The sequence below is a fragment of the Oryza brachyantha genome, chromosome 8, assembly GCF_000231095.2.
Source record: "Oryza brachyantha chromosome 8, ObraRS2, whole genome shotgun sequence".
Classification (NCBI taxonomy): Eukaryota; Viridiplantae; Streptophyta; class Magnoliopsida; order Poales; family Poaceae; genus Oryza; species Oryza brachyantha.
This window is the reverse complement of record NC_023170.2, coordinates 16,166,224-16,180,656: the sequence shown is the minus strand read 5'-3', so window position 1 is coordinate 16,180,656 and position 14,433 is coordinate 16,166,224. Positions and strand designations below refer to the sequence as shown.

General features: G+C 48.0%; 3 protein-coding genes across 4 annotated transcripts; 2 read left to right on the top strand and 1 right to left on the bottom strand.

Annotated features, from left to right (window-relative positions):
- Positions 1-915: 915 nt before the first annotated feature.
- LOC102722139 (30S ribosomal protein S16-2, chloroplastic/mitochondrial) lies at positions 916-2,482 on the top strand. The gene is made up of 3 exons (XM_006659550.3): positions 916-1,162; positions 1,385-1,430; positions 1,992-2,482. The coding sequence occupies exons 1-3, from the start codon at positions 1,030-1,032 to the stop codon at positions 2,224-2,226; spliced, it is 414 nt and encodes a 137-aa protein (XP_006659613.1). The 5' UTR covers positions 916-1,029; the 3' UTR covers positions 2,227-2,482.
- A 455-nt stretch (positions 2,483-2,937) lies between these two features.
- LOC102721951 (thaumatin-like protein 1b) lies at positions 2,938-5,146 on the top strand. The gene is made up of 3 exons (XM_040526694.1): positions 2,938-4,286; positions 4,386-4,653; positions 4,727-5,146. The coding sequence occupies exons 1-3, from the start codon at positions 3,755-3,757 to the stop codon at positions 5,079-5,081; spliced, it is 1,155 nt and encodes a 384-aa protein (XP_040382628.1). The 5' UTR covers positions 2,938-3,754; the 3' UTR covers positions 5,082-5,146.
- Positions 5,147-5,200: 54 nt separating this feature from the next.
- LOC102721670 (oxysterol-binding protein-related protein 4C-like) lies at positions 5,201-10,398 on the bottom strand. 2 transcript variants are annotated; one of them, XM_040526693.1, is made up of 6 exons: positions 9,951-10,398; positions 8,302-8,466; positions 6,953-7,198; positions 6,733-6,829; positions 6,227-6,624; positions 5,201-5,745 (listed from the first exon to the last, which is right to left on the bottom strand). In XM_040526693.1, the coding sequence occupies exons 1-6, from the start codon at positions 9,951-9,953 to the stop codon at positions 5,491-5,493; spliced, it is 1,164 nt and encodes a 387-aa protein (XP_040382627.1). In that variant the 5' UTR covers positions 9,954-10,398; the 3' UTR covers positions 5,201-5,490. The 2 variants fall into 2 exon arrangements, with proteins under 2 accessions (XP_040382627.1, XP_015695666.2); XM_015840180.2 differs by lacking the exon at positions 9,951-10,398 and having other exon boundaries at positions 8,302-8,662.
- Positions 10,399-14,433: the final 4,035 nt, after the last annotated feature.

The window sequence follows — 14,433 nt, the reverse complement described above, 5'->3', positions numbered from 1 at the left end:
CGTTTCTAAAATGGTCAGAATATGGATTACATGTGAGAAGGTTCTCGAAACAGGCGTAGTTGATTATGTTCTTGAAGTTTTCAAAATATGGATTACATGTAAGAAGGTTCTCGAAACAGGTATAATGTTCGTTGGTTGGAAAAAAGAAACCGATGCAAAATCAAAACGATCTTGAACCTAAATAAACTGATGTCAAACTGCCGAGCCAATCAGACAAACAATTTATTTTTACTTATGTATCGAAATAACATTTTTCTGATAAATGACAAAATGACTGTGCTGGATTGAGACGAGAGAAAATATAAAAAAATGATTAGAAAAATATTATGATTAGGTGAGATATATTGGTAGGGGAACAAACAGTATTGTCCGACAAATTTGAATCCTATATATATTACACGGACGAATTTACGTAATCAGAACATAGCAATAGAGTTCTATATAGGAAGACTAAGGCCCCGTGTAGTTCAAAAAAGTTTTAGGAGATATGTCACATCGATGTGTACATATTTGAAGTATTAAATATAGCCTAATTATAAAATAAATTTTAGATTCTATCTAGAAATCGCGAGACAAAACTTCTGAGTTTAATTAATCCATTATCAACACATGTCTGGTTACTGTAGCACTTATGACTAATCATGCACTAATTAATCTTAAAAGATTCGTTTCACAATTTTTCGTATGATAGTGTAATTAGTTTTAATTTTCAGCAATATTTAATGATTTATTTAGGACGTGATATTTTAGGAAATGATTTTGGAAACTAGACAAAGTCTAAAAGAAAAAAAAAACAAAACAAGGCCCCATCTTGTCAAACAAGCCCATTGGGGCCCATATTACCAAAACAGCATGTGATGGCCCATATCACTAACCCCTTCGTCTACCTCCAGCTCTCCGTGGTCTGTCGGCCCTCCCTCCCTCTCCGACCTAAAACCCTCGCCTTTTTGTCGAGAGCTCCAGTCGTCCGGAGGGGAGGCCGAGCGAGTGACCGGAAGCCGCGGGGGAGTCCGTGTCTGTGGAGGGGGGATGGTGGTCCGGATCAGGCTGGCGCGGTTCGGGTGCCGCAACAGGCCCTTCTACCGGGTCATGGCCGCCGACAGCCGCTCCCCGCGCGACGGCAAGCACCTCGAGGTCCTCGGCTACTACAACCCTCTCCCTGGTACCCATCCGGATCTCGCTTGCCATCTTGCTGTGTCTTCCGTACGGATCCAGTTGTCTCTTCTCCGGGAGCAATTTTGGGATGATGGAAGAACCCCCGGCTTGGAAATTTTGGGATGTTTGCGGTTTAACTGATGATGTCCTGAGATGGGTAGGGAGTTTGAATGCTGTAATACTAACTTGCTATGTGTGTGTGTGTGTGTTTTTTTTTTTGGTTTTGCAGGGAAGGATGGTGGCAAGAGGATGGGGTTAAAATTCGACCGAGTGAAGTGAGTATACCTGCAGAATTTGTCCTTGTTACGGCAACTGATTGTTAACGAACCAATTGTTCCATGAACTCCACGGTCATCTCAAAGTGATGCTGATAATTAATTGTCGACAGATCAAAGTGCAAACTAATTCACCATCCTTTGTTTGTTCTAAAAGTTTTAGATCAGAGTCTGTCTGATTTTTCTTAGGTTAGCATGAACGCGTACTCCTCAATATGTACAATGTTGGTAATTATTTTGCCAAAATTTACTCCCAGTTTCCAACAGTTTGTGCCTCTGTGGTACATAGAAGACGGTTGATTTTTAAAATAGAGTGCTGTATTTTTTTTTCATGTGCAATCCCTTACATTTGCAAAATAAGCAATTCGGCACTAGGCATTGCAGCCAGCTTGAAATTTCTATTATCGATTTTATCCTATTAATATCCGATAATCATAGGAATTGGAACTTGATCTTTTATACTGTCTAATTTCTCGGTTTATGCATTATTATTCTCATGCATTCTTCATTGGCACTTCCAAACTCCCATGTTTATAATCTGGTACTATTGCCTTGGTTCAGGTATTGGCTATCAGTTGGAGCACAGCCATCAGATCCTGTGGAGTGCATCCTCTTCCGAGCTGGAATTCTACCTCCACCTCCCATGCTAGCTATGGGCCACAAGGGTGGGCCTCGTGACAGACATCCCATTGATCCAATGATTGGGTGCCCTTTAGACCTTGAGGGTGTCATGGTTTGTGACGATCCTCATGCTCCGGAAAGTGGTGATGGAGCACCTAGCAAGGAGGCAGCATAGATGAGGCATGAGATTATCTGTTTTAGCATATCATGTGGTTTTTTTTGTTGCCTTTCTGATGGAGATTTGAACCTGTTAGTAGTATGCTGTGATCTTTCTAGCTGAGTGGCGTTGGATCTCTACTTAATGTGTGTCTATAAATCAAGCAAGATTGTGTGACCTTAGTTGCATTGCTTTCTACTACCTCCACTCCAAAATATAAGCATTTATAGGTTATTTATGATAAGCTAAGGAGATGTCAAAAGATTTCATTTTAGTCACTTCAATGCTCTTTTTATTTATTTATTTTTGAATTGATTATATTCCCTTTCTAAGCATCTGATTGTTCTGGAATCATTGGAATGATTAAAATAATAGGAATCAGTGCTGAAATGCTTATATTATGGTATAAAATTTGAATCCTGGAAATGTCTTGTATTTTTGGAACGGAGGGAGTAATACACTACCCATCATTTATTCTCAGGAACACAAACCTGAAAATATGAGTTGCTCTTTTTGAAAAATTCTGCATGTTTCAGTCAATTTTACAAATTTGCATGTGCAGTATATTTGTCTTGGTAATTATTTATGCATTTTTTTTGCTTCTTTAAGAGGTTAGCAGGGGCTTGTGCTGGGTATGTGCTAATATTTTTGGAGATCAATTGTTTGTGTAATAGATCCTATACTACTAGTAGAGTAGCTGCACATATTTTCTCTGAAGCATAAAGTTAATTGTCCCTGGATGGTTATTCTTTATCTGTGCTAACCAACTGAAAGTTATCCTTTATCCAATCTGATAGGAAAGATGGTATGTTTATTTTCTGGATCTACAGCGGTAGAATTCAGCATATCTTTGGATACCTAGGCTGTAGTTTTATACAGATTAAATGATTTAGTTTTGTGCACAGTACCACTAGATGCAAGAAATTGATACCTTTCTTGTAGTTCTTACTAATACATAGCCAAAATTCCCCCTGGAAGCAATTTTCAGGGAGAATCATAGGATATTCTCCCAGATAGTGCCATCAGACTGGTTCATAAATGATGAATTGCACTACCAGTTTTAGTTTGTCTAATTTAATGCCCTGACTTGAGATTTCCTACTGTGAATTGTATCATACATGTTCACCACATGAACCATAAATTTTTAGTTTGTATAAGTGTATTTACATGGACAATTAGGATTCCTTTAAGGCTGATAGAAATAAAGTATTTGTAGTCAACAGCTGAGGGCATACACACTCAACAAGTAGAATAAAGTAGTGTTAGTTATCTCCTAATATCATTTTCACCTTTATCCCTTGCATTGTTACATAAGGTATTTCTTCTCTATGAGGCCACCCCATGGATGAAAAATGCTTAAGCAAACTCATCAAGAAACCCATTTCCTTTGACATCTGAAACAAACTCCAATCTCCAATCAGTTTTAAAGCCTGCAACCATGCATCAAATCTCTCCTCATTTCAATCCAAAACATGAACTGTGGCCAGTAACTGAGAAGCAGATCAAGAACAGCTTGAGGCTGACCTAGCTAGCTCAGCAACACGACATGGCAGCGCCAAGAAGTTGGAGAGCTGAAGCTTGCGTGATTTTTGTGGTTGCACTGGTGGCGCGGTGGTGCAGCACGTCGACGGCGAGCTGCAGCTTCACCATATCCAACTACTGCGCCCAGACCATATGGCCGGCGACGCTGGCCGGCGCCGGCACGCCGCAGCTGGCCACGACGGGGTTCAGGCTCGACCCGGGGCAGAGCGTGCAGGTGCCGGCGCCGGCGGGGTGGTCCGGCCGGGTATGGGCGCGAACAGGGTGCGACTTTTCCGGCGGTGCCGGCGTTGGTGGCGCGACCGCGTGCCAGACCGGCGACTGCGGCGGCCGCTTGGAATGCGCGGGCACGGGCGCCACCCCGCCGGCGACGCTGTTCGAGGTCACGCTGGGGAAGGGCGCCGTCGGCGACAAGGACTACTACGACGTGAGCCTCGTCGACGGCTACAACCTCCCCGTCGTCGCCGTCCCGCAGGGCAGCGCCACCGGCGGCGGCGGCGCCTGCGCCACCACCGGCTGCACGGCCGATCTCAACCTCTGTACGTGAGCATGTCCACCCACCCACCATCCATGCATGCATGTCGTCGTGGCGAACGTGTCTGTGCTGACGTGAGCAGAACCGTGTGCGTGCGTGGCAGCGTGTCCCAAGGAGCTGCAGGTGGACGGCGGCGGCGGCGGCGGGACGACGGTGGCGTGCCGGAGCGCGTGCGAGGCGTTCGGGCAGGACCAGTACTGCTGCAGCGGCGCGTACGCGACGCCGGCGACGTGCCGCCCCACCGCCTACTCGGGCATGTTCAAGTCGGCGTGCCCGCGCGCCTACAGCTACGCCTACGACGACGGCACCAGCACCTTCACCTGCAGCAGCGCCGCCGGCTACACCATCGCCTTCTGCCTCGCTTCCACCGGGTAACCAATTCATCGACAAACTCATTCCTCTCTTCAACTAGCTCGCATCTGAATCCATGGTCTCCATGTACAGATCGAACACCTCCGGCGTCACTCCGCCGATCAGCTCGCTGCCACCGCCGCCGGCGGCCAATGGACAGAACGGCGCCGGAGGCGGTACGCCACCTCCTCCGGCGGGCGACAATGGCGGCGGGATAACTAGCAACCAGCCGCCTCCTCCGACCGACGTGAATGACGGTGCCGGAAGCGCCTACCAGCCGCCTCCGACGGACGGCGATGGCGCCGGGAGCAGCGCCGATCAGCCGCCGTGGACGACGACACCGTCGTCGGCGAGCAAGCGGGTGATGCCGTCGTCGGCGAGCACGCAGCGCAACCAGCGGGAGTCTCTCCTGCTGCTGCTGCCTGCATTGCTCTTCTTCCGTTTATGATCCAAGCAGAGGTCTTGTAGGATTTTCTGACGCTGACAATAGTTATCAGAATTCCTCGTATATGTATTGTAAAACTTGTTTACCAATTAGATGCTACCAGTACTAATTTAACAAGAATATGGAAAAAAATGTGTAGAACTATGATTACTCATGTGTCGCCATAAGACGATAACAGACTAGTAACATGGCCGTCTGATGTCAAGTTAAAGAGGAATGTTGGCACTGACATGTAGGTCTGTTGACCTATAGGTTCCACGTGTCGACATGTCAGTGACCATATCACTCCACGCACGGTAAGGTCATAGTATCCCCTTCTAAGAGAATGATGATCCAAACTTGATTTGACAAACAAAAAAATTATGATCTATATCATAGCACATCATATGATCTGTTACAGTGTAATCCACAGTCAGGAGGGTACAATGATCGGAGCTGGAGGCACGGATTTCTCCAGGGGGCAGCATTCCCAGCTGCCATGTTTATCCTGAGTCAACGAGAAATGCTTGGGGATCCAGACCTCTCCCTTCTCGTTCCTCTCTCTGTCAAGCCTCCTCGCCGTCTCCTCCACTCGTCGCTTCGCCTGACGAGATCTCTCCCAGTCTTTCTCCAGGATCGCCTCGCTCACCTCGCCCCAAACCACTGCAGATTCTGAAGGTGACAAGCCCTGAAACAAGATGATAGTATATTCAACTGTTAATTTCTCCTTTTCTTATGCTTAGTTTGCACCCTGCCGTTCACAATTTTGTTGAACTGAAAGTGTTGTCTGAATTTTATCTGCATGCTATCGTCTGGACTTACAGCATGTAAAAATACACAAAGTTCAGAGCTATTGTGGACAGAATTGGCACTGCAACAATGGCCAGTGAGGCTGTGACAAATTACTAAATTAGTAGCTCTTGGTTTCTAACCACAGGTCTTGCTAATTGTATAGGTCAAGTATCAATTAGTCATTTTTCTGCTTAATTTGCAGGTTATAGTTTGGTTGAACTGGATGTGCTTAATGAAGTCTGAATTTTATCTCCATGCTGACATGCTGTCATCTGAACCTACAACTACAAACATGCGAAATCCAAGAAGTTCAGAGTTCTTGTGGACATGATCAACCATGTAAAGCAATTGCCACTGAGATTGACAGAAATGAGTACCTCTTGGTTTCTGACCACAGGCGTCTTGAGGTCGGCAATGGCGGATGCAGCATCATACAAAACCGACGTCTTCCCGGTGTGCTCATCCTTGGTCGACACTGTCCTATCCCAGTGTCCATCGATCTCGCAGATAGTCTCGCCTGATCTTGAGCTGAAAATCTTCCCCTTCACACATCTCGGATCGCCTCCGAGTCCCAGGAAAGCGCTGCTTCTGAAGTAGCAGATCTCTGCCTCGAGCCCGGACTCCTTGCAGACGATCCTGACGGTCCCAGACCACTCCACGGATGGAGCAGGCAGCAGCCTGATGAGCAGGTTCGGGCAGTCGATCTCGTAGCTCTCGCTGAATTTCAGAAGCCTGACGTGCCTCTTGCCTTTCACTGTTGCTTCTACACTCGTGCCTTCAGAGATGAAACAGGGAAACGGAGTAGAGTTTCAGATGATAATCAAGTTCGTGTTCTGTCAAGAACAGATGAACAATTCTGTGCTGAAACTTTCCTAGCACGTACCATGAAACTTTGGGATTGGGTTTTGGCACCAGACGAGCTCGACGTCACCGGTGTCGTCGGTGGCATGCAGTGCAGACACTGGAGGACGATGAGACACCTGCAGAAAAAGATCCGATTTTTCTGTCAGAGATTCAGAAGCAAATCGTCTGTAAAATCTCTCTCTGCCTCTGCAAAAGAAAGTTGTTAATAAGCTGACATGAACGATGAATCAATCCATGACCTGCTCGAGAAGGACATGGAGTGATCCACTGGAGACATGGTGCGTCTCTCCGAGGACCGGGTTGTAGGGCGCGAAGCCGAAGATGGGGGGCCTCGTCGTCGAGATGCTCCAGGCGACCACCGCCGTGAACCGCTCGACGGCGTCGCTCCCCCTGGCGCACCGGCGCAGGTAGTCTTCTCCGACGCAGTACACTCCTTCGCCGTACAGCTGAAGCTGCGATTTCGGCAGGTTGAACGTCGCAGGCAGCTGAAAAAAGAAATTCAGACAGATTAAGGCTCGGTTTAGTTCTCAAATTTTTTCCCCCAAAACATCACATCGAGTCTTTGAACATCTAAATAAAGTATTAGATATAAATAAAACAAAAAACTAATTATATAGTTATGTGAGAAATCGTTTGATGAATCTTTTAAGCGTAATTAGCTTATGATTAGTCATAAGTGATATAATAACCCACTTGCACTAATGACAGAATAATTAGACTAAAAAAATTCGTCTTGCGGTTTCTAGAGGAGTCGTGCAATTCGTTTTTTCATTCGTGGCCAAAAACCACTTTCGACGTTTAGTCAAACATATAATGTGACACTCTAAATTTTTTATTTCTCCCACTGCACGCCCCCTCATTTTTGACTCTGAATTACTGCTAGATAGTGACTGATTGTACGTCCACAGTAGTACTTATTTAGTACTGCCTGAAAGCTGAAACTGCTGACCACATTAATATTTAACCCCTATCACACTGGAATTAATTGAAAGCTAGGGTGGTCAGATTAATTTAAGTACTCCCTTGTCCTAAAATAAATAGAACTAAAATTATATGAGATACCTTTGGTAGTATACCTGTCCAGATCCATATTAATGGAATACGTCCTATCGAATTCTAGGTTGTTTACTCGAGTATAGTATAGATGAACCGATGAATCAATGATCAATCAGTCAATCAATCGCATACGCACATCCAAATTTAAGTCTGTAGAAAACCTTGGCCCATGCTGTACTGTACATCATGCTTACATATGCAAGTATGCATGTACTACAATTCAACTCCTGAAGCTTTGTTGTTTACTCAACACCTACTAATTTCCCATAAGCAAAAACAACAAATCCTCCTTATTAATTAGTGGAGCTGTTCACTCCACTAGCTACTCACTCCCCATAATTAATCATGCTGATTCCAGGGTGTGGTTACTGATTAATGCTCCTGACCTGAAGTACTCCAAACTAGTTGCATGCTCACGAGATTGGAGTTTCACATGCATATATGCACATTGCCTAGCTTGGATCAAGAATGGCTAGCAGCTAGCTGAGCTCAAGCTGGGCTCGATCAGTTAGTTCATGGTTTGCTTAGTTACCTGGAAGTGCGAGAGGTCGGAGCCGGGGCGGACGTTGCGGAACAGGCTGAGCACCCGCTGCAGCAGGTTCGCCGGCTGGAGCTCCGCCGCGAGGCCGCCTTCCAGGGACAGCGGCGCCGTGAGCACCGGCGCCGTGGCGGCGGCGGCCTCGCTCTCCGACTCAACCTGCATCGATCGATAGGTGAAAAATGGGCGGTGACCGAGCTGCAGATAAATCCAGCTGAGCGCGAACGCGTGTTCGTTCGTTCGTCGTCACGGGCTCAGAAAATGACCAGCCCCAGTTGCATGCTCACTAGCTCCATGCTTCGATCGATGCGAAAAGATTGCAATTAATACGAGAGAAGTTTAGTGTTCTTTAGTCTGCAAGTGACTCCATGTCAGATAGAGCCGAGTAAAACTATGGGAGAGATTCAGATTGATCGAAGCAGACAGATAAAAACTGTAGCAAGCTAGCAGAAGAAGACAAACATAGCCAGAAATGCGATGAGTTGAATTAAACAAGAAGAGAAAAATAATAATATAGTCGTAGCGGGTGGGCTAAATAATTAATTTTTTATTACTTTTGTATTTGGTCTAAATAAATTTATCATTGAATTCATTGTAGATATACGAGAATTCACGTGTCATGGATAGACGGCGCGCGTGACACGTTCAAATTAATGAGCTGAATTAGAACGAACGGTAGGTTGGAGAAAAGGACGCGATTGATTTTAGACAAGAGGGGAGGTTCCGAGGCAGGTCGATCGTCTGACCAAGATCGAATTTTTCTTCAAGTGTGTTGGACACTGCTACGTACTACAATATTCCAATTAGTAGTAGGTGACAGAATATACATATATTATCTGAACTCTATATTGTCTTTTTTTTTCTTCAGTACTTTGTATCCGTGTGTTCTAAAAAGAAATTGATGAGAGAAACGAATCTAGGGTAGCTGGATGTGTCGCCGGCCAATTGGCATCTGGCAAGAACGACGACTCGATAAAATCAAATTGTCAGAAGGTCGAGAAGAGGTCAGAGCCGGCCAAGAAAAATGAGGATATATATATATATATATATCGCGTATATAAAAACAAGAACACACGCAAAAAGGGGAAAAAATCCCATTTTGGAGTTTGATTCGTGGCTAAGAAAGATCGAGACCGACATGCATGCATGTATGCGTAGCTGCGTACGCGTGGTTTCTCTTTTCTGCAACGGAAAGCAAATGTCTTTTTCTGTAGCCGATCGATCACATGGATGTGTGTTTGCTCTATCTAGGTAATTAAGAAATCAATGCAAGAAAAATTAATGGGGAGAGTTTGCAGCAGCAAGAGAGAGAGAGAGAGGTTAATTTATTCGATCGAATCATGCATTGGATCATGGATGGATGTATGGCGAGAGTTTTTCTCGTGTGATGTGAAACGAAGCATCAGAAAAGTCGAGAACGGAAAGAAGACGGCAGCAGCAGAAAGAGAAAGAGAAAGAGAAAGAATCGATTCCTGGGTATACGCATGTCGCCGTCGCCGTCGAAGAAGCATCAGCCGTGACGACGCACGCCCGCACGCCACTTTCACTCACGACGGACGGCAGCGCCGGCGACGGGCAACCGGCGGCCGGCGAGCTAGCGACATATATGCATACATACATAGCGGCATGTAGCACGTACGTACCATGGATCGGTCGGCGACGGCGACCGGCGGCAAGAGCCGGGGCGGAGGAGAATCAGCCGCCGATCGCGAGCGAGCTGCGCGCGGTGGTTGATCCGATCGAGAATCCGCCTTGTCTGCGGCGGAGGACGCGGCGGCTCGCCGGCCGGCTATTGATTATTGCCTGGTTTAGCGGAGAGGCAGGCAGCGACGCACGTAACCTCTCCTCCTTCCTGCCTGCCTGCCCGCCGCCGCCGCCGCCGCCGCCGCCGCTGCTTTTTTTGTCGTCGTGTCGTCGCTCGCCACCTCTCCTTTCGTCTCGGGCGCGCGCTTCCCTCTTCTTCCCCCACCCCCTCCTTAATTTTATACTAAACGGCCATGGCCGCGCGCGTCGGCGTCGTCGTCACGCTCCGCTCACCCTGGCCGTCTTCTTCCCAGAGGATGCCTCGTGGGCGCCGCGTGAGCGCGCGCTCCCTCCCATGCACCGATGCACGAGCTAGGAGATGCTATATCCGCCCCCCCCCCTCCCCCTAAATATTATTTTTCGTTTTTTTCCGACATTTGACCATTTATCTTATTTAAAAAACTTATAAAAAACTAAAATAAATAGTCGTAAAATATTATTTATGTTCTATCATCTAATAACAATAAAAATATTAATTGCAAAAAAAAACCAAATAAGACGAAGTGTTAAAGATTATACCAAAAACTAAAAAAATAAATTTATTTTATGACGGATAGAGTATAACATGCCTAATATTATTGGGAGATGATGTCCACTTGCCTTTTTTCATGTCGCCCAAATAGTATCAAAAAGTATGAAAAAAATTGCTTCACAATTTGGAAAAGTTTGAAATTGCATGTATCGTAGAGTGTTATATCTCATATTAAGCTATCTTCTCAAATTTTGAAAAATATTTTATGACTATTTAGGTGGCATGTGAAAAAATAGTGGATATCTAACCGAGTGATAAACATATTTTCCCATATTATTCCATCTCAACAACGTGGAATGAATCCACTGTGTACATTTTATTCTTAAACTCATTGCAAATATATAGTTCTGAAATTTTGGTGACGATGTAGAGTACACTATGATCCACTGCTTCACCACAAATCAAGCTCACATTTCACATACAAATTGAGGGGAAAAAACAAATTCAGGTATGAAGTTGCGAACAGTGCTGTTATTCATGTGCTGAATTTTGTCTTTTTCTGCGTTTTAATGTGTGGATATGCTGCCCCCTAGGACTCTAGGACGTGTTTGGTTGCCTGCATTGAGCCTGGCTCGCATCCGCGCAGGTGAGAGTTGTTTGGTTGCCCGCACCGATGCCGCGTCCTGGTTCCGCTCGTGCAAAACGACCCCCCGAGCCAGGCCCGCTGGAAACGCTGGAATCCAGCCTCGCTCCTGATCCAGGCTGAGCTCATGCAGGCGCAGGGACGAGCGGCGGCAGCGGCGGGACGCGCTGGTTGTCACGCCCAGAAATTTACACCAAATTTCTGAACAATAGCATGTATTAAATCTCGGTCCAGGCATCAGCCCGAGTACACACTATGACAAATTAATACACAGTTCCACGACTTAAAAACAAATAAAAACAATTATCTATCGAAATGCAGCGGAAAAGGAAAACAAGACTAGACCATCTAATCTTCCGCTTCAGTTAGCGATGACGGCTCCACACCACAGGCATTCTCGACGACGGACTGAACCTTACTTCAACCTTCGGAACAACCATCTTCTGACACAGGCTCTGGCACTTGCTCTAGTGGGGGAAAAAGTAAGCAAGGCTGAGTACAAACCACCGTACTCAACAAGTAACACCCAAGAGAGGGAGAATAATGAATGCAACAGGGTATCAAGGATAGGCTAAGGTTAACTTGCACAAAAGCTGTGGTAATTTAGCAAACAGTAGATAAAATAGACTGAAATAAAAGCAAAGTAACATTTAAAATAATCATTCACTGTCCAACGTTACACCACGTTGCAACAGGCCCAGACCGCTGTCGAACGTTACACCACGTAGCGACAGGGTCAACCCTCTGTCCAACGTTAAACCACGTTGCGACAGACCCAAACCACTGCCAACGTTACACCACATTGCGCAGGGTCGAACCAGTTCCAAGGTTAATAAAATTATTAAAGGGGTTCAACTAATCCCAGTGAGTCTATCAGTTCGCCCAATAACCGCGGGCACGGCTATTCGAATAGTTTTACTCTGCAGAGGTGTACAACTTTACCCACAAGACATGCCTGCCAAGCATGTTACCATGCCCAAACGTATCACCACGATACCTCAGTACGGAAACCATGATAAGACCTTTCACCTAGCCCTCCCTAGACAATCGCACCACACTTCAGGTTTCACCCCCTCCTTTACACCAAGTCGGGCAGTCTCCTCTTGTGCCTTGGTAGATCCGGAAGCAGGAGAAGCTTTCGTTACAACACGATTGCCCGTCCATACTCCATCACGCCTACCCTTGCCTGGGTACGTCGAATAGGGACAAGCTAGATTACGAGTCTCACCGTTGCCCATTCTAGCTTGTGGTTAGTACGTGTAAGACCTTCAGGGTTTCCTGAGAACCGGTCCTTAATTGCCATGGGCACGACTCTCAAAACCATGCACCCATAGCCCACCATAAGCAATATTTTAGTTGTATTAAACCACATCGGGAGATTATTAATGATTACAACCATTAAAAGTGTATCAAAGTGTAACAGTAATTAAACGATAATTGGTGAGCTAGTTGAACTAAGCATGGCTAAGCATTGCCTAACCCTAAGTCTAGTCAAATTAACCCTGGGGTGACAATAATAATAAATAGGGATCAACGGATATAAAGGTAAATGCCCAATAGATAAATAAAGTAAATAGATTTGCATAAAACAATGCATGTTTGAATGTAAAAGCGGAGGATTTTATAATCATAGGTTCAATATGATCAAAGAAGGGTGCCACTTGCCTTGCTTAGACCCACGAGGAACTTCGGCGACGACTTCGAGAACGAACGGCGCTGCGACGGGGTCAAAACCTACGACAAACAAGGCAAAACAAACAAAACAAGCTATAAAACTACTGAAACAGAGAAAGAAACTATTTTTAATGGATTCTTGGTATTTTTCTAGATTTAATGAAACTTGAATGGATCTAAACGGAGACTAGATGAATTACTTATGAATTTTAGAAGTTTTCTGGGTTTTTAGCTAAACAGAAAAGTCCTAAATCAATTATTGCGCAATTAATGGGGCTGCTGACGTCAGCGAGGAGAGAGGAGGCTGACGGCTGACAGGTGGGGACCACCTGTCAGTGGGAGAGAGGGGAAGTGAGCGGCTGACACGCGGGCCCGGGGAGGGGAGAGAGGAAGGGAGGGCGCGACGGCGGCTGACGGGTGGGACCCGCTCGTCAGCGAGGCTGGAACAGAGAGGAGGGGAGCGAGGTCCGGCCGGGAGAGGGAGAGGGGCGGCAATGCCCGGGCGGCGGTGAACGGCGACCGGCGGAGGACGGCGCCCGGCGACGAGCGGCGCGAACCGGCGGGCGGCGGCGGATGGCGACGGCAGCCGGGAAGCGGGAACGTCGGCGGTGCGAGCAGCGGCGGCGGGAGCGGCGGAGACGGCGAGGGCCGAGGAGAAAGGGGAGGTGGCGATGGCGATGACCGGCGGCGCGAGGGCGTCGACGTCGGCGACATCGACCGGCGACCGAAGGGCGACGACGGCGTCGGCGAGTACTGGCGCGAGGCGACGGGCGGCAGCGCACGGCGAGGCAGGGGTCACGGCGAGCGGAGGGGTGGCGGCGAATGAGAAGGTGGCGATGGCGAAGGTGGTGACGAGAACGGTGAGGACGAGTCGGCGCGGAGGAGGCGGAGGCAGCGACGGGGTGGCGCGGCTCGGAGCGGCGGCGAGCGGCGGGAGGGAAGACGGTGACGGACGCCGGCAGCGGGGCGTGGCGACCGTGCGACGATAGTGACGAAGGGCGGAGGTGCGATGACGAGCGCCGGCAGCGCACGACACCCAGCGACGGCGCGCGGGATCGGGTGGCGACGGAGCAGAGCGGAGGAGGGAGAGGGCGGCTGAGCGGCGGCGGAGTCGAGCGGAGCGGCCAAGTGGCAGCGACAGAGGAGAGGAGAGACGGCCTCGACGGCGGCGCGGGGGCAGCGACGGCCGGCGATGGCTCAGCAACAGGGCGGTGGCGGCTCGGGGAGGACGACGGTAGTGACGCGACGAGCGCGGCGGTGCTTCGACGGTGGCGGGGTCGCGTCGGCGACGGCAAGGCGAGGGTGGCGGCCGGCGGACGGGCGACGGAGACGGCCGAAGCGCGCAAGAATGCGGCGGCGGCGGCTCTGGCGGCCACGGGCGGAGAGGAAAAGAGAGGGATAGAGAGGACAGCAACGGCTTACCGGCGACAAGGACAACGACGGCAAGTCGGCGAGGAGAGAGGACCGGTGGTGACGGCAAGGGAGACGACGCCAGGGTGGCACGTCGGCGGCGAACAGTGGCGCACGCGCCTGG

Bases quoted from the DNA above. Each gene is read 5' to 3' on its own strand.
- LOC102721670 (XM_015840180.2), bottom strand. From the start codon at position 8,472: ATGCAGGTTGAGTCGGAGAGCGAGGCCGCCGCCGCCACGGCGCCGGTG. The intron at 7,199-8,301 runs GTAACTAAGCAA...TTCTTTTTTCAG, and splicing joins CCGACCTCTCGCACTTCCAG to CTGCCTGCGACGTTCAACCT. The intron at 5,746-6,226 runs GTACTCATTTCT...ATCTTGTTTCAG, and splicing joins CTGTGGTCAGAAACCAAGAG to GGCTTGTCACCTTCAGAATC.
- LOC102721951 (XM_040526694.1), top strand. From the start codon at position 3,755: ATGGCAGCGCCAAGAAGTTGGAGAGCTGAAGCTTGCGTGATTTTTGTG. The intron at 4,287-4,385 runs GTACGTGAGCAT...CGTGCGTGGCAG, and splicing joins CACGGCCGATCTCAACCTCT to CGTGTCCCAAGGAGCTGCAG. The intron at 4,654-4,726 runs GTAACCAATTCA...CTCCATGTACAG, and splicing joins TTCTGCCTCGCTTCCACCGG to ATCGAACACCTCCGGCGTCA.
- LOC102722139 (XM_006659550.3), top strand. From the start codon at position 1,030: ATGGTGGTCCGGATCAGGCTGGCGCGGTTCGGGTGCCGCAACAGGCCC. The intron at 1,163-1,384 runs GTACCCATCCGG...TTGGTTTTGCAG, and splicing joins CTACTACAACCCTCTCCCTG to GGAAGGATGGTGGCAAGAGG. The intron at 1,431-1,991 runs GTGAGTATACCT...GCCTTGGTTCAG, and splicing joins TTAAAATTCGACCGAGTGAA to GTATTGGCTATCAGTTGGAG.